Consider the following 19,040-nt stretch of genomic DNA (forward strand, 5'->3'; position numbering starts at 1 on the left):
CCTGAGCTGCATGTAAATGCGGCCGGGTAAAGCTGGGTCAGCTTGACTTGCAATTCACATGCAAGATGCACGTGTTGAGGAAACTGGCTCCAGCACAGCGTCTGTTTACGCGTAACAAATGTTGGTTTACCCTTCTCGCTCCGTCCGATTTTCTTAACTGTAGAGTGGCATCGTTGGCGGTCAAGAGAAGGCGCTGGTAGATCAATCCTGTAGCGGCGTCGCTCACAGGTGTGACTTCGCCGGCCAACAACCGTTGTATGCGCGCTCAAAGTGACAGAGTGGCGTAGAAGACAACTGTTGTCCTCGATCACTCCACCACGGCTGGTGTCTTTTTCAGCGACAGTATTTTAGCGTCATAACACGGGACGAGGGAGACAATAAAGACAAACGTCTTTGGCGCTGAAAGACGATTTGAATCAAGACCACCAACTCGCCCAAACATATCACGCTATAGACACGAATAACGCCACGGAGGACTCGTTTTGAAAACGCTCAACGCATCGTTTATTTAACAATGTTACAATCGTAGTCTGTGATTTTATATATCCAAAAAATACACAAGAAATTTCTTTAAATACACGCAAGAATGAGGCTCACGTTCGAAACAAGCACAAAAAGAAGGGAACAAAAAACAGAAAAAGGAAAGGGGGACATGGTGGTGGGAAACGAGGCAATGTGCGTATGAACAAGTGAGTCGCGCGGCTGGAATGGCCTCCTGCACCGTGCTTTCCGTGGTCGGAGAGAGGGGACTGGAGGAGAAGCACGTGCCAGATGGATTTAAATAGAAACTCAAACGAAAGGGGAGAAGAACAAACAGTGGAATGCGAAGGAGTGAAGGAATGTAGACAGTGACGACGCGTTTCCGTGCGCGCTTCTCCCTCGGATCGAGATCAACGGTTAAGTAGAAGTGAGCCCGTGGTGGCTCCGCTTGTCGGCGGCGTCACTGTTTCGGCGCTGGGTGTTTGCCCGAGAAACGCGCGACCACTTCGCCCCCGAGCTACGCTTGATCGAGACTACTGGGAATCCGTCGCTGCATGCAACGTTCGCGCTACTGCCGGATCTAGCAGTACACTTGCGGTCTTAAAAAAAAAAACTTACACCCTTCGGGCTCGTCCCCCAGCAATAATCGTTATCTTTCTTGCGTGCACATTCTCTAATGCTGCGCGCCCGGTACTTTCCTGTCAAGAACCTTATGTCACGCTACCCGCCGTGGCGGCGTAGTTTCTTTGGCGCAGTTGCGCTGCTAAGCCCGAGGGCGCGGGATCGAATCCCGGCCGCAGTTTGATGGGGGCGAAATGCAAGAACGCCCGTCTGCCGTGCATTGGGTACACGTTAAAGAACCCCAGTTGGTCGAAATTAATCCGGAGTCCCTCCACTACGGCGTGCCTCATAGTAATCACATCTTGGATTTGCCACGTAAAACCCAAGAATTTATGTCATGTCACGCTGATACGCGCATACCGTTCACGACCTGAAAGTACCGGGAGCGCAGCATTAAAAGGGACACTAAAGAGAAACACTGAATCGGTTCAGATTGATACAAGTATTCTTGAATAACTCTACTGTCGTTGACTTCGCGATAAGAGGTTGATTAGTAGAGAAAATTTCATTTTTGTATTTCGAAGGGAAACCTTAGGGCAAATCATTTCTTTTTTTCGCATTTCGACCGTTGTGGTTCAGTATAGGTTCACAGCTAAAATAATTTCTCTTTAGTGCCCCTTTAAAGAAAGGATATGCATGCAAGATAGACGACAGGTACTCTTGGGAGACAATTAAGCCCCGAATGGTGCCAATTTTGTTTCGCAGTGTAGCGCAAACAAAGCCTCTTCTTGACGATTTGCATTTAATTTTCAGTGATTTTTTTGCTTGATTACTTAGCTGATGACACCGTAATCACGGTGGGAGACCTGTTTCTCGAGCGCGAAACATGATATTCTAATGCGAGCTAATTCCAGCAACGCGCGAACTCTTTGCCGAGCGCTCATCGCCACTGTAGCTTCGTTCACATGAACTCGACGCGAACGGGTCGAGTAGAAGTCGAGCTGACCCACCTTTACCCGACCGCGTTTACATGCATCTTGCCTAGCGGGTTGGGCGATTCAATCGCTGTTTGTGCAAGGGTGGACCGAACTCTCCTCGACGCTCGCTAGCTTTCATGTGAACACGACGACCGGTTTTCAACGCGCTCAAACCGATTCGACCAGCCTTTGTAGGGTTCATGTGAACGTACTTGTGCGGCACGGGGGCAGTGGTCCCGTGGTCGGGTCCTTCAAGCACCTTCGTTTAGCGACGACTACTCGCGGACTGTGTCGGCAGCGTCAATCGGCATAATGTGCCGGCAGCGCGACGTACTGACTGCGACAACGCTCGTAGCACACGAAGGCAGCAACGACGCTACGGTGTCACACACATTCTAAAACAAATTGGCTCAGTGCTTCAGGGCAATATTCATACATCATTCGACACCAGAGCGCTCCAAATGTCTACAAAAGAGCACCAACATGAGCATCGTCGTGTTTACCGCGTCTAGCGGTTGATTGTCTTTCCTCCCGTATGCGCTGTCAGGTTCAGCAAGGTGGGCCCGCGGATAGCTCAGCTGTCACGTGAACGCGAATCGCAGCACGAACACAACAACGAACCGAACAGCGCACGGAAGAAAAAATATCAAGAAAACGCCACCGTGGCGCGGAAAGCGTTTTGGACGGAAGCAGCAAGTTTCGTTCATCTTGAACAAATGCAACCGATCTAGTTGGACAAACATCAGGCCCAACCTTAGGCGCATCACAAAGCTCGGGAAATTAAATGGCAATCTATATCGGTTGTTCAACCAATATCCAAACGCTTCCCGTATCTTAGCATTGTTTTTTCTCTCTCTCTCATTCCTTGCAGCTGATACATCACGTTCAACATTACAAAACAACTCTTCATACTACTCATGATAAATGTTAATGCTCTAGGAATACGTAAGGCACTGGATGTCCGCACTCTTTCGGTGCTAGCCATAATAATGCCTTTTAATTTTAGTTAGTGCTGCTTACAGAACACTTCCCCCTGTCGGTGGGAATCGGTGGGCCTAGGACTGGCGTCGTGAAGGACAACGAGCGTGAGATATGTCAGGGCCGCCAAGAAATTCAAAGCGACAACGATTGCTGTCGTCAAAGCAGCCGTGTGATGTGCTCGTTGTAGCGCTTTTAATTATTCTCGACAAAGACGGGCGATTGTTTTAAAGGCACAGCTGCAACGAAGTTTGGACCGTATAAAAAGCCTAATTTCAGGCAGTTCAGATATGGGGCAGCCATCCAGCAAAGCTTGCGAGACGTTTGTGATACCGAAACTGGAAGTGCCGCCGTTACCGCTCGCAGGAAATGACGCAGAATCTAGAACGGAGAACCAACGCGGCTACTCGACATGACCTGCAAGATTGGGCGACGCCCGCGGCGTGCTGAAAATCTCGAGGCCATTGTATGAAATTTGCGTCGTAAATCCGCTAGCTAGAGTTACTGTATTTGACTCCCTTTAGGCAGCCAGAGTTGCGCATCTGTTTTCCTTTCGCCGCTCTCGCCACCATTCGTCAAACGTAGTCAAGTGGTTCCAAAAGCAACCATGACACGCGGAGAAGCCGCCACTGAGGCTCAGATAAATTTCGCTATGGCAGCGCCACCAAGCCACCACCGTTTGGCATCTTCTTTGATGGCCAACGTCCAGACGATGCTTCCGAAATTAGTATGTCTTGTATTTTTTTTTTTCAGTGCGAAAATCGCATGATAAACAGCTGTTCTTCGTATAATGAATTGACTGATGATGTAGTAACTTAGAAGCGTGAATTGCTGGGCTAGTTGATGATGTAGTAAGCATTTGCTGTCCTGGCGATGACAAGTCCCCTTGTCGAAATGTTGGCTTAAGCGAAATTCCTTGTTCGACTACTGCTAATCACTTTAAGTTCCCTTCTTCCTTTGAACTTCTGTCTTGTTTTGATCAAAATTGTATTAGAATGGATTGCCTGTGGCCTAAGATGGGGGTAGGCGATCAGGTGGAAGGAAGGATGCCTTCCTCCTTAGCGAAGACAGGCAAAGCGTTAAAGTTCCTGGCGGCGTCTTCTTGCGGTGCGACCCAGTCGTCGTATGACGCCACCCTTACGGGTCAGGTGTGCTTGTCCCTGAGGCTGGCTGCGGCAGGAGAAGACCAAATCAGATGCTTCAGATCGAAAATGGTGATCGCAGGTGAGTTAGGGCATCCCACTTATGTTACTTTCCACCTGATCAGAATATCCGGTGTAATGGATGCCCTAGCTCTTGCCTTGCCCACAAGAATCTGAGCTGCTCAGTGAAGGCCAGCGGGAATAGGAGGGATGATGCTGGGTATGAACTCCCGCAGTAGAGCTTTCCTCCGTGCTTTAGTCAGGCAGTCTGGTGTTCTGGTATAATAATGAATTGCAGGGAGCCATTGGTGTGGTCCAGCAATGGTGGGCTCGCATCGAGGCTGCGCTGGCGGTCGTCTTTTTCATTCAGGATGACTGGTTGGCATGTTTCGGCAGATGGCACCGCCACGCTGCTCGCAACGAAGGATCCGGCGCTAAGCGACATTTCAGCCTATGCGTCGGGATAGATCGATTCGTTCAGAAGAAATCGAACTACCATAGTTCACATGAGTAAGTTTGTAATAAAGTGGTCCTCTGGGTGGTCCAGATATGGTGGGTAGGCCACGGGCGTAGCGCAGGTCGACCACGCTCGATGGGTGATGTCGTGACGAGCTTTTGGCTCTTGCGAACATAAGTGTAGCTTTCCCTAAAAGCCTTGGTTTGTTTTGCGCGCAAGATGGCGGAGCTTCGCGCAACTCTGCTCCCTGCGGGAACGAATACAGTAACCACTAGGTGCATGCGTCATCTTCTTAGGTGCCATTTAACGGGTGTTCAGAATAAGATTAGACAGTTATCAGCCTTGCAGCTTTACCAAGGTTGCTTAATGGTATGTACTACTCATTTATAACCAATTTAGCCAATATGGTGAAATTTCGGTGCAGTTAACCTTTTCGGGGAAAGTCAAAGAAGGCTACACGATCTGGGGGACTTCGCGATCTTCTGGGACATTGCTCAGCACAGAAACGTTCCGAATTTACGAATGTACCGTGAAATCCACGCCGTCGAACTGACGTCATCAGCAATGCGGTATGGACGAAAAAAATATTTTTAATTGGAGAGTTTACGTTTCACTTCAAATAAATGCAAATTGGCCGTTAATAGACTACTCTCCAGTGCGAACCGCTTTAGTGTCTTATTAGTGTCTTTACAAAAGCACAGCAAATACGTCGCCACCTGCCTTTTCTCGTACACAGTCTGTTCTCGCTCGAATACGAACGAAGTAATTCTGTGGTTTAAGAGATCTCTTAGTGCAGCTCCAACGCCAGTCGGCACCGATTTCAAACTTGGGAAATCTTACGTCGGACTCAAAAACTCCCAAGTCCGTTCGGTGGCCAACGCCGGGCAGATTTTCCAGCAGCGGCCCGCGAGCATAGAATGTTGGTCTTAATCACGACCCAGAGGGCCGCCTTCGTCTCGTTCTTATCTCTCTGAAGCACTGCCTCAATGGGGAGCGTGGCTGCTCACAGCCTAAACTCAATCATTGATGGTTAGACGCTCGGACCGCATGATAAGCGACGCGAAAGGATGGCCGTGTGCGTCGTTTTCGGGGGCACGCACTTGCCGTAATTAGCTGCGACATATGAGAGGGGGAAATGCGAGGGAAAAGCAGCAACACGATCCGCGCATGCGCGGCCACACTGTTCGGCAGAGCGCGCCGCCAGGGGCGGAAAGGCCAGAGAAGGACAGCGGCAGCCTGATCAGGTACTGGCCCAGTGCGGAGAAGACGGGGGAAAGTGCCAGAAGTAAAAGCCACTTGGAATGGTTTGTACTAGAATGCCCACAGCCCCGATGCGCGTGTACACGCGAAATTACAAACACACACACACACACATAAAACACACACACGCCGACACACATATATATATATATACATACTAATATCTATATATATATGTATATCAAGGCTCGTAGTGAACCGCCTGGTTCGAAGGTTTTATCACAGTGGGAATAGAAGAAACATTAAACGCTTAAAAACAACGACATTTCGAAACATGCGTATGAAGGCCTCTCTTGGAATGGATGCAGTTTGTGAATTTTGTACAATGATGCAGGCCACCAGTGAGCAGCGATTGTCTTCCTGGCACACAGACAGCAATTTGGGAAGGGAGGCTGCGTGTGGGGGACAAAATGTACAGGGAGTGCGTCGGTGACCGCGACCACCGCCTTTGGCGCCAGCGACGACCCTGGCAGTTTGTAGGCCCGTTTGCAGCGTCGCCGGGCGGGACTCGCGGACAAGCGGTGTAGCTGTACGGAGCAGGCACTGGTGGCACGAGGACGTAATACTGGTGGCGGCTCGGACCGGACGAGTCGCCCAGCCAATGGCGTCCTGCCAAAGGACACTCCTGTGGCGCTATACATCGAGTAGGGGACGCAGGAGAAAAGAGCGACGGAATGTCTCACGAAAAGGCACGAGTTTTGGTGGCGATGTGGAATGGTCGGTGGTCCACGTCTGAGAAGGGCAAAGATAATAGGAACATTGGAAACAGGATACGCGAAGACGAGGAGGAACGAGTTAGAAGACCGACAGATCGCAACGAGACGCTTGGCTACCAAGTCTTCTGCAATGCCCTTAGTGAATTGGGAGAGGGAAAAAAACACAGTAAAAGACAGACGTTGACGGGGCCACAGCGGTCCCTTCGAAGACGAAGGACTATTACAAAGAGCAGGCTCACACAAGTTTCCCTGTCGTCGACATAGTTCTCTCTCTGTGGTCCATAAGCGTCGTTCTGTGGGGGGCATATATTACACAGTATTACAGCTCTGACACACACACACAAACACGCACACACACTGCGACCTTTGTTCCGGCGGCGAGTCCCTATGAACACGTGGACGGCTGGCGAAAGGGGCTGGGGGGCATCACTTCTTGGCGCTCCGCAAGTCGAGTGGGATCTCGGCGCCAGAGGAGCAAGGCGCCTGCAGCGCGGGCTTGACGTCACTGTCCTGGGTGTCAAGCTCCTCGGCGTGACCGTCGGCAGGCGAGGCGCTCGGGGAGCAGGGCTTGCGTACCGAGAGGTCGATCGGCTTCTCCTGCTCGGGCAGGTCGGCCAGGCACTCGCCGTTTACGAGCAACGTCGACGGGTGAAGGAGGTCCCGGTAGGGCTTCAGGTGCCCAAACGGCATGAAGCGCGGCGAGTACGGATACGCCACGGCGCCACCACCGTCGGCGAGAAACTTGGACAGCCCGTTGTGCGACACGGGCGCCTTGCCGAAGAACACGCCGGCGCCAGGGTGGAAGAAGAACTTGCTCGGGTGCAGCGGAGAGATTGGCGACACGGGCGACATGGGGTGGTAGGCCAGCGCATCCGCGTTAGTCGGGCTCTCGCCGTTCGACGACTTGGTTTCAAAAGCCGACGGCGTGGACGCGAACGTGCTGGCAGACGACGACGGCGGGGGATACGATGCTGGTGACGACGGCGGCTTGTCCGACGACGAGAGCGGCGAGCTGGTGCCGTTGCCTTCTTCGGTCTTGGCACCGAAGCCCAACACGTCCTTGTCGTAAAGAGCCGTCAGCTGGTGCGCCGACGCGGCCGCGCCCATCTGGTGGTGCTGTTCGGCGATGCGGGAGGTCATCTCCGCCTGGTCTTGGATCAGACAGTGGATCTTGAACCAGTTGGAGCGGCGCCCGTATCGGGACCCTGCAAACGGGGCGCAGACTCCTGTCATCTCCGTGTATCGCATACCGTGCACGGGGTGTGCCAGACGGAAACTACCACTGTCGGTAAGGCACCACAAGTTTGGACCCGTTTATTGCGGACAAATAACCACGTCACGCCCTCTCAACAACAGATGCAAATTACGAGAAACGGGTGGGCGATAGCTATCCACCAAATAGTCTAACCTTCTTCTATAGCCAACTCGCTATCTCAGTGAAAGCGACATCCTGGCTAAGGTCGCTTTGACCAACAGACAATTTTTACACTAGGAAATACTGACATCCTGTCGCTGTGTATCATCAAGTTAACACATGCACTCTCCCGACCCTCTTTGCTGTTCAGTATGCCGTTACATTCACACCTATTCCGCCGCAGACCGCAGTCTAGCGCACAAAATTTGCGTTCGCGATCTCTAAGCACACCATTCGTATATAGTTATACAAGTTAGAACACACTGCACAACAACTGAGTGCAGCTAATACACACCGCTTTTGGACATGCCGACCATGAGACATTTCTTGAGTCTACAGCTCTTGCAAGAGGTCCTGTTCTTCTTGTTGATAACGCACTGGCCACTGTTTTTGCAGTCACCAAGAGCTGCAAGGTTGTTGTACGTCCGGCCGAAGAAGGACTGCAAACAAAAAAAGAAAAGAAAGCAGTCTTTTAGCGCGATATTTGCTGCTTGCTGGTACATTTTTCTGAACACAATGTGCCGAACAGTCCTCGACTGAATTGTATGATACTATGCTGTCTGGACGTGGCATGCACGTCGTGCGGCATAAGGCATCGCGAAAATGTAGCGGTAGCGGTGAGTGGGATGCTTGGCCGAGCATTTGCGAGGCGGAACAGAAAAATCTAGTATCCAATAGATTGCGATATTTAAGTTCGCACTAACATGTGCAAACATGCGCGAAGATGGGAGAAGTAGAGTCACTGTGAACCACACCCACGGAGGAAGGAAAAAGACCAGGAGGGAGCGTTACGTGAAAATTTGTAAGCCTAGTGATAAAAAAATATAACGGAAAGGTTCATGGGAAAAAGGCCCTCGTCACGCTATGTGCAAGCGGTAATTTCTAGCCGCCGAGCTCGCAGAGAGTACAGGGGAGAGTAGAGCGGATAGCGTGTTGCTAGGACCGATCATGACGAGGGCGCTACTAAAATCTACCACGAACCAAACAATGCCTTGAGAGCTCCGGCAACCATGGAGGATCTACTTCCCAATCTTTGAAATAGTCCCTTGGAATGCGCAGATAGGCCCCGAACAGAGCAGTGGTGTCAGAGGAGACTATAGCGGCCCGACGTCATGCTCCCTCTTAGATTCTTGCCTTTTACCATGCGCAAACTATAGTTCCTTTTTTTTTTAATTATCTATATACGTGAGTAAACGTTCTTCTGCATACCTCCGAAACTCCGATTGGGTTTTTTGGTACCCTCGGCCCTATAGCGTACCTCAACTTTGGGTCCCCTAGTTCTGACAGTCCTTAACGGTCGAACGTCCCGTGGCGGCGCGCAAACTCGCTCTGAGAGTCCGGATTGTCTAGCGGGAAGCCTGGGGTACTTCACCGTTCAGCCCTAAATTTGAGCGCCCTTTCGCCTCGCAAGGGGAATGCGGAGGCAGGTATGGGACTAGCGACCTCTGCGGCACGGCGGGCCACCGCGCGCTGCGCAATGTGGGCCGGCGACGTTGGGTGCTCCGGGGCAGGGTTCTTGTGCTGCGCCGAGGTCGCGACTGGCGTGCGCCGTGTTTGCGCCGCTCAAACAGCCGACGAGGAGGGCGGAATGCGCCGCCGGCCGGGGGTCTCGACTCTATGCAGCGTCCTCGAACTTACGCAAACAGCGGCGGGCGCAGGTGGCCGACCTGAGCACGGCGAGAAGCCGCGCCGATGGCCTGGTCGCCCTGGTCAAACAGCCGCCCGGGCGCCGTTAAAACAAGCGCGCTTCCCTTTAACGAGCGCCGCCGCTACTGGCGGCGCGCACGCGCGCGCGCGCGCACCTGCGGCCGATTAATTGCTTTGGTCAGTCGCGCATGAGCGCCCGCGGGCTCCACTGGGAAGACGCACGCTCGAGTGGCTCCATTCAAACGCGCGCGCGCTCCCCATTCAGCGACAGCCAAGTTCAAGGTGGCGAGCTGCGCCGCCTGATCAGAGCTGGCCGCGATAGCGTGGGAACGCAAGCGGCGAGCACAAGTTTGCCCGTCCAGCGGAGCTCCGGTGGACGCACTTCCGATGCACACGCTGCACTCACGGGAAGTCTAAACATAATCGAAACGCGACGACCGCTGTTCGGCAGATAATGCCAACTTGGGCAATCCGAATTCTCGGTTACGATACCACGAATAATACACAGCGCTGAAACTCGCTCTGCGCGAGAGTGAGAAGGTCTTAATCATATTAGGAATCGAAGTTCCGGAGACGAACGCAGTCACGAACGATCAAAGAGGCTTCTTTGTCCAAATGCCGAGCGGCGCTTCCCGTTGAGCAATGAGGCGCCGTCGACCGTGCAGCTAGCTCTTTTAGTTTTTTGGAACACGACGCCTGAACTCGCCATGCCGCACGCTATTCGCAGTACCATAAGTGCGCAGTACCATAAGTACGGTGGCTCATTGGCTGTGGCATTCTTGCCGCGGAGTATTTCCTGCCGGTCGTGGCTTAGACTCCCGGTCGTGACGGAATGCGAAAAGCTTTGGGTGCGCGTAAAAAACTAATCCCGAAAACATTTTATCGGAGTTGATACGACCAGCGCAAAAACAGACACGAAACACAAAAAGAGGAGACGAGGACAAGCGCTGGTCTCGTCACCTCTTTGTCTTTTTGCGCTGGCCGTATCAGTATGGAATACCAACTAGCCCGGTCTCACACCTTACTTAATTTTATCGGAAAGTGGGGAGGAGAAATGCTGTGAGATACGTATACGCATTGATGCGCGTTCGCGTAATGGATAGCAGTCGATCGACGGATTGTGAATACACATTACCGCAAGAAGGAACGCTACTTGTATGGCTCAGTCATTCTGACTACGCCATAGATATTTGGATGTTAAACTTGCAGGGGGAGTGAGCCGCGCAGGTATATATACAGCCACACACACTACTTGCAGGCAAGGCAGAGTGTCATCCAACTCCTGCCTTCGGGGCTCGCCAACCACCGCCACAAGAAGGCAGCTGAACGACGGCCACCGAAAAGGAGTGCGTCTCCGGGCGCCATTATTAATGCGGCGTGACCTACATGCCGCCTGGTACGGGTCGCGCCCCTCCGATGCATTCCCGTACCGCTCTTCGCCTGGGCATCCGCCGCCTCGTCGCTTTCGTCAGCGGGCGCCGTTCGTTCTCCTTCGGCAGCGGTAGGGCGATGTGTGTAGTACCTGCGGAATGCCCTCTCGACGCGACGCCTGCACAACCCACCGAAGGTCGCCCGCCCGGCATGTTCTCGGCACATCGAAGACGCAGACTGACAGCCCAGTGACCTGCAGCGTGCGAGTGGCACCGTCCTCTCGAGCGCCTTGTGGAAGAGAGGGAAATCCCGGAAATATTGCGCAGTCACTACGGCTCGAAAAAACACTCCTGGTGCGCCCGTAGCCTATCGTAATCCTCTAGCTTCCTCCCACAATCACGTCATGCAGGTTATTCCAGCTGTAGCGCCCGCGCGAGAAAGCAAGAAACGGCATTGGCTATACCGGCTCTCTCGTACTCGTCAGTTCAGCCAACTTTAAGCACACAGTGCGCGATGCATCGAAATAAAGTCATAAGAAACGCGCTGATATAAGGCCAACCAAACTGTTTCTGACGGAGTAACTTTCGCGTAGTTGTTTATTGCACGTATAACCCTTGAAAGTAAGCGCTGAAACGAAAAACCAAAAGCCATCTAATATTGCTTCCACGAGCAGCCCGGATCTTACGAGCGTTTTTGCATTCCGCCTCAATCGGAACGCGACCGAACCCATGACCTCGGCAGCGCAACTCCATTGAGCCGCCGCGGCGGGCAATTCTCGTTTCAAGATTTGCGAGAGAACCGCAGCGTTTTGTCACATCTGGCTTGATAAGCGTCTTTTTGTTCCCGGAGGACACACGCAACATTCGCGTGTCCATTTGACAGACCCAGTTTATTCGTGCCCGGCGGCTGCAGGCACGAAACTTGGAAAATTTTGCCAGCCACAACATACACCGCTTACTTGGGACAATCATTACGTTGCTTTTCGGCCTCGCTAGACCATGGCCCGTATTCACAAAAATGATATGTTCGTAAGAGCAGATGCCGATCAATCGAGACAAATAAATGAGGCAACGTTAACCATACTACCCCGGATTGGCTGCCCTGTACTGTGGTAAAAAGTGCATGAAAGATAAGAGTAAAGAAGAGTTAAGGATGAAGAATATAATACAAGCACTGTTAAAGAAGTTTGGTCTCTGTGTCGTGATGTCGGGCACATTATTAGCGAATGCCGGCTTGCGAATAGCAAAGAGCAAAGTTACGAACGAAACTTTGCCACTTTTACTTTCCGCTGGGCTGCGCGTCACATCAAGGACGCCTAGGGAACTGCCCCGCCCGAAGCCGTTTAGCGTGAGGTGATACGACGGAGGTAGTCGCCAACCGCACAACAGCCACACGCCGCAGTATTGGACAAATCCGTTAATAAGCGCAGACTAATTCTCGGTGCCGCATACAGACGGCATACCACTCGGCACCGCCTTTTGGCAGCGCCAGACAGGCGTAACGAATGGCACAAGACACCACCTGCACGCAAGCCGCTTGGTCTGACGTCGGCGAAGGTAGTTTCACCGGAGAGCTGCGAGATTTCCTTGCCGGGAAGCAAGCAGGTATTTGCCGAAGAGGGGGGGGGGGGGGGGGGGGGGGTTATGCCGGCGGCTTGTTGTGGCTGAGCCCATCAGACTGCCCCCTGCAGCGCCGTTGCCTATGCTCTTGAAGGGACACCAAGCACAACTCCATTTTCAACTGGCGGAATGAAGCGGAAGTTTGGTGGAATGAAGTTGAAGTGCTCGTTAGTGTGATGTCACGGGTATATTTCGTATGTTTGGATCCCGTTTCTGTGCAGAAAATGTACACCAAAACTCACTTATAGGTAGAATGTTTTGTTCCTGTAGAATGACCAGATAAAGACCAGGAGAGTGGTGGCGATGGTTCTTGCCCCAGCAGCCTTTAGCTGCTTTCAGCCCCGCACGCTCGCATCGCCATCCTCTACAAATGTCATTCTTGGCTATTGATAAATTATTAACTTGCCCGAGCAAACGCTTTCCAAATCCATGTCATCACGAGGATCTATAGTGCGAGAATGCCTGGCAAAGCCACCAGTCTTTTTTTTTTTTTGTGTGTGTGTCTTTCATGGCATTACCTAGCCTCCTCCCACGGTAAAACTGGCTGTTTCGCTATTGCAGAAGCGTAATTTAGCGATACCGATTAATATTTCTGTTTAGTGTCCATTTAAGAGATTAAATTTGAAATTTTAACACCTGCATGCATTCGTAGGTTAAATGCGTAGATATAATGCAGTTTTTAAGTCCTGTTATTCTTGGCATCAAAATATTGCTTTCATCCCCATGCAAGAATAAGGGTTCAATTTTGGCCAGCAGCATATGGCATCCACTCAACTCATCCCCCCTCTATGAGCAACGCATTTAATCCAAATCAGTAAAGCAGTTGGCAAACAAGAGTCTCGCCCTCCCTACATATGTGCAGCGATAGCACGGTGCCTCATCGGAGAACGTGTTCCAGTGCGTCTCAGTTACTCTACTCTGCGACTTACAATCCACGAGCAGCACTGCCGGCCTTCGCCGACGGAAAGAACGGAAGCCTACCAGCAAAACGGACCGTCCCATGATGCTCGCCTCGGGGCACGTGACGACCTGCGTGTTTGTGCACGCGCACCTCAGCATTGCAAAGAAGCGGCCTTCTGCGGAGCGGGCGCTCCTGTTTGCCCCGCGGGTCGCGTCACCCCCGGGCGTACGCGGCCCCGCGTTCGGTAAATCTCCGGTATGCAAACGCCGCTGGGAACGCCCACAGCAAACAGACTCGGAACAGCGCCCGCGCACGCGGAAGCTTCCGCCTCGAGCGAAACGCCGAAGGAAACGCGGAAGGCAAACTGCGCGACGGGCTGCGGCCCGTTTGAACGGCGCCGCAGTGGCCCCCGGCAATCGCCGTCTTGCCGGTACATCGCCAAGACAGCCGAAGACCTCGACAAGCGGCGCGCACACTTCCAAGCTCACTAGTACTAACGCACTCGGCTCGTCTTTCCGCTGGAATCAACGTCTCCGATTATTTCTCACCCTTGGTGGAAAAGGCACGATCCGTGGTCGAGGCAACGCGCCCGGAACGCTCGACCGCAGCACTCCGCCATTGCACAACATACTACATACAGCCTTGCAGCCGAGCACATACAGAGCCCGGGTTCGATCTCCGCGTGCTTGCAATGCACTTTAGCTGGACCACGGTTGGCGAAGGAGCAGAGGTTTTAGCCCGCTTAAAGTATAACGTACAGGACTGATTCTGTTGGTGTCATCCGTCAAATGTGGCATTATGGGCATTGGCACACAGAGACCTGTTGTACAAGACCTCAGAATCAACTTTCAATTGGCAAGGTGTTTCAAAAGCGCCCCTGGGAATGGATGGCGCATTCCTTCTACGCCTGGGAACGGACCACGGTTGAAGCAGCGGGCAGGAATGGCGATAGCCCGCCCCGACGACTTGTGCGCGGTCTCCGCGATGGATCCGCGAAACGGGGACGCCTTCGCCCGCGCGGTGGTGGCGAGCGAGGGGGAGGCTTCGGTTGCTGTCGGCAACGCAATAATTTAATCTTCCGCCGACCCCGTGACCCGGCGCCTGCCATCGGTCATTGCGAGACTCACTGGTGCGCCGAAAAGGAGCTCCCGCCGAGGAATCGAGGTCTGCGCATACGCTCACTTGATGCCCCGGTGACGAGGTTAATAGCGCCGCGCTCGCCCGACTGACTGGCTTCGCCGGGTTCGGTGGACCGACAGTGGCAGGCTGCGCGCGTTCCAGCCTACACCGCCTGCTGCACTGTGCGGCACCGGTGCGACGCCGGTGCGCTCCTCGGCGAGTATCAAGAAGCACGCGTCCGATGCCTCGCGGGTGATTCTGTCTGGCGCTTTAGTGAGCGGGCGACTTCCGTGCCCGTGGGTCGGAACACTCTCAACCTACAGTAAACGACTGGGCGAATAAAGCGTGCCTCATACTCTTGAAACTGCACTGCGCACACACGCACACGGATGTGCCGTTTTGTGCACTGCCGTTCCATGCATCATTTTCCCACTACGCTTCGCGTAAACTAAATTAGGCGGGAAGTGATATTTGGAGAAACATTTGGGGACAAATGTCACGAAACTGGTGCTAGTATAACGAGGTCAACGGAATTGCGTACTTGCCAAAATAGTGGATCCGGATATACACATGAAGAACGCTATCGGGTACTTCTTCAAAGCAAAAGCAGAAGTGATATGCAAATATACTTTGTAGTATTCTCCGTACTGCGACAACGCACGGCAAAATAACCGCGTACAAGATGGCGCCCAGGATGTGCTTCAGGGAAGCACATCCCCTGTTATGATGCAGAGAGCGCAGCTGTATACTTGCACATTTAGCACAATTGCATAGTAAACTTGCATGCATTTTAAGCAGCCTAAGGTTGTTGTTTTTTCACTTAAACTCGGAAGCTCTCATTATGAAAGAAAAAATGTCTTTAAGTGGAACCCGAAGTTTGCCTAGTCTCTGCACAACTCCTCAGTACAATCACTTCCTAGAGTTAACGCAACTTGGGACCAAGTTGCAATGCAAAAACGGTATCTTCGCGTCTAGGCAAGCTGACAGGGATTACGAAACATCGCTTACGAAACGTACTTATTCAAATGAAACCTGCTTATCGCGTTGTTGGTTGACGAAGCAGTGATCGGGCTTTTGCTCACTCGTTTTGTAATCTTTCTTGTCCGATGGTACGGTGAAAGTTCAGTGTTGCCCATGAAGCTTACCATACATCGCTGCTACATTCAGTAGGTATTTACAGAAAGCACACTGCCAATACGTAGAGTAATTCCGCAAGATCAAAGGGTTTTATATATTACAGGTGGCCCTTTGATCATACGGTGTCATATTGGATATATTTTCAGATTGGTTGGCGTCACATTCATCCACCGAACAGGACTACTGCCAGGACCTCATTTTCCGTCACTGTTCTTTGACAGAAGACACGCCTGCTGCTGTACTTCACTGTTGATTTCTTTCTGATGCCTCGTACAGACAGACAGACAATGAACTTTTATTGAGGTCCTGAGGGACTAGCCGGCGGAGACCCGCTGGGGCCCCCGGCTCGCCGCTGGCTGCTCCCATGTATGCCTCGTACACAAGAGAATTTCTTCCGGCTTCCAGAAGGCAAGACAAGTTCGGAGCCCAAGGCATGTATAGGTTTCCCTCAGCCAAGAAAGAGTGCATGCATTGTCTTATACCGGAAGGTAATTCGGGCAATAGTTCGGTAAGATTCAATATCGATGACACGCATCGCGTGTCAGCGCGAATGCGCCCACTCTTGCGCGTTGGCACAGCATCCTGGGCGGCAGCGTCTTTTGCTGTTGACGCAAGCAGCGATGACAACTTTCCCGGCCCTCCCGAAGCCAAGCAGCCTTTGACCGAGAAAAAAAGAAATCACGGGGTGACGCGTTTAATAATCTCGCGCAGCTTGGTGGCGATCCATTCAACCACGCAACAATGAGCGTGGCTGGGCATCCGCGACAGTGAGTGGCCTATTTAGTCCCGGTAATTGGACGCATTTAGGCTCGTGGTAACCCAGAGAGACGAGGCTTCGTGACCACCGCATTGTGTGGTTCCGCTGTTTCTTGGATGGCCTTCTGCGACGACGGGCCGCTCGCGTGCACTGCACCCGGCCGCCGAAAGAAAGCGGAGGGGGGGGGGTTCACCGCAGCGCGCTCGGTAATTGTTTTAGACTCGCGTTCGGCCTCCGGGCGCCTTTCGCCTCGAGCAACTCACGAATTGACAAACAGCATCGGCTTTCTGACCTTGGTCGCAAACAAAGCCTCGGTCGCAGTCCTCATTACGCTTCGTTGGAGAAGCACGCGCGCTGTCTGGGACCGTGCTACCGCGATCACGAACACCAAAGATGCGCCGCCGGAGAAGTGGGTCCCGGAGAGGCTCCCATTGCGACGCCGCTTTGTTGACCTTTTACACTGCACGATGGCGTGACGCTTTCCCTTCACGAAAGTCCGCTGGGCGAACTTTTCCATTCGGCAGCCAATCGCGGTAAACGACTGGGCGAAATGCGATCCCGAGTGCAGGAAAACGCGCATCATCCCTGCGACGCACAAGACGTGGAGCGCGGCAGAGCAGAAAGCGCCGTTCCAGAAATCGCTCGGCGGCGGGCGAGCCCCGCACGAAGGAGAGCAGCGCCGTGACCTTGGTCGCCGCCGCCGAACGATGTAAATACGCATTTCTCGGAGTCTCGAAACCATATCACGAAAACTTTCACTCTTGATGGCCCAAGGTCCCGGACGCTTTCCAACTCTTCCAGTTTAAGCCGGCCTCTTAGCTGGCCGGCTCGCGTTTCTGTTCCTCTCTTTGGTCGTTTTTCTTTGCTCCCCTCTCGGTCGGCGGGTTTTGTTCTCTTTTCCTCGTGCTCATCGATTTGAGGAAGGTTCCAGTCGACGAGCTTCGAAAGCCGTTCCCAGGTGCTGCTTCGCTGGACGCGAGCCAAGGCCCGTCCGGGCACGCCCAGCTTCTCCCCTCGCCCAGCCACATCGTCGCGATGCGTGTCTGTCGCCGGACGTCTACGGTGCGGCCGCGCAGTGCCCCCCCCCCCCCCCCCCCCCACCCTCGGGAGGAATGGGTAACGATGCGGCAACCTCGCACCGTTACGCAGATCTTTCATTGACAGGGCACCTTGTAACCACACGGGAGGACTTGCATTTATATGCGAATATTCTGGAAGGCAAGTGAAGAACAGTGGGATTGGATATCTCCCTGGTTAGTTAAGGAGAGAGCGAAGACTGCGATACAATACTCGCCACGGCGGGCGGAACAGTCCACGTCGTAGGCGCAAATGGCCTTCTAGTTAATCTCGATATTCCTACCAACTCTCAACGCTTACGCCGATATTGCCGAGGTGTTATATCACTCTCCACGAAGCGACAGGGGTTCGAATGCTTCATTCATATCGGTTTACCCTGGTATCCGGAAGACGCTCGCTCATAGGCGCACGTGCGCTGTCCTTGATTTGCGCGCGTTTAATGCATTGCATTTGCAACCGGGCAGTCGCAGTTTAGCTCTGGCGCTTTGGAGTACGGTGCTCAGGGTCATCGTTGCGGGGACGCGGCATAGCCACAATTTTACGGGTGAGAAAAGCCGCGCATCCACGAACCAGACTCTTCACGCGTCAAACACGAGCAATTTTGTCGCAATGCGTAGTTTCAGCATCGTTTAAAGGCGCAGTACGCCGCACATTGCGAACAAAGCATTCACGACAGCGCACAGAGAAAAACCGCGATTCGTTTAAGTTACGCTCAATAAGCAAAACAATGGCGAGGCGCTGGGAGGCCGCTGGGAGGCAACAAAGGCCTCGGGGAGCGCTTCTCGCGATGTTAACAGCGCAGGATATCGGGCGAGCAAAAGGCCGCGGCGATGATTGCGACGAGCCATTGAAGCCACGTACTACACAGCCACGGCGGAGGGGGGGGGGGGTCAGCATTGCAGGCTCTTGCGATAGAGCCGCTGGGAAGCGTGAAAACAAACTACGTACGCGCACGAGCGCCGGGGCTGGTACCGCACGCACCCGAGTTCTTGCAGCGAGGGATTGCTTTGCCCCGGCGGGTCAGCTCGGAAGAAGCCCTTATAAACCGGTCCACCACGCGCGCCTCGAGAAACTGAGGCAACGCCGACGCCCCGCACGCGTGCTTAGTCACGCCGTTCAGCGTCAAAGGGGAGGAGGGGGGCAACCGATGTGCGCCATATTAGTTGGGTTGCCATTCCGGGGCCGCACCTGTCTCGCCCCTTCCACCGGTGACGAGTGAAACCGCGCGCCTCCGCTATCGCCGCTCTAGAGAACGGTCACCGCTGCTGGACGACGGCGAAGCGCAATTCAACAAACTGCGCAGACAGGAAATGATTACGCCGCGCGAGGCATCTCCACGTTCTCGTGCATAAATTTGCACTCACGTAGTTCGCTCACAACGATTTAAGAAAAAAAAAAAAAAAAAAAAAAAAAAACGATCCCGTTTT

At 53.1% G+C, this 19,040-nt stretch overlaps 1 protein-coding gene across 3 annotated transcripts in view; it reads right to left on the minus strand.

The window, feature by feature from the left end:
* Positions 1 to 480: 480 nt before the first annotated feature.
* Positions 481 to 19,040, minus strand: part of LOC119461990 (knirps-related protein) — a 114,368-nt gene continuing 95,808 nt past the window's right edge. For all 3 annotated transcript variants that reach the window (XM_037723352.2, XM_049667422.1, XM_037723358.2), the window contains 2 exons: positions 8,281 to 8,425; positions 481 to 7,776 (listed from right to left, as the gene is read on the minus strand). In XM_037723352.2, the coding sequence (XP_037579280.1) occupies positions 6,998 to 7,776; positions 8,281 to 8,425 (924 nt within the window). In that variant the 3' untranslated portion in view covers positions 481 to 6,997. The remainder of the gene's footprint in view (positions 7,777 to 8,280; positions 8,426 to 19,040) is intronic.

Source organism: Dermacentor silvarum, chromosome 1, assembly GCF_013339745.2.
Source record: "Dermacentor silvarum isolate Dsil-2018 chromosome 1, BIME_Dsil_1.4, whole genome shotgun sequence".
Taxonomy (NCBI): domain Eukaryota; kingdom Metazoa; phylum Arthropoda; class Arachnida; order Ixodida; family Ixodidae; genus Dermacentor; species Dermacentor silvarum.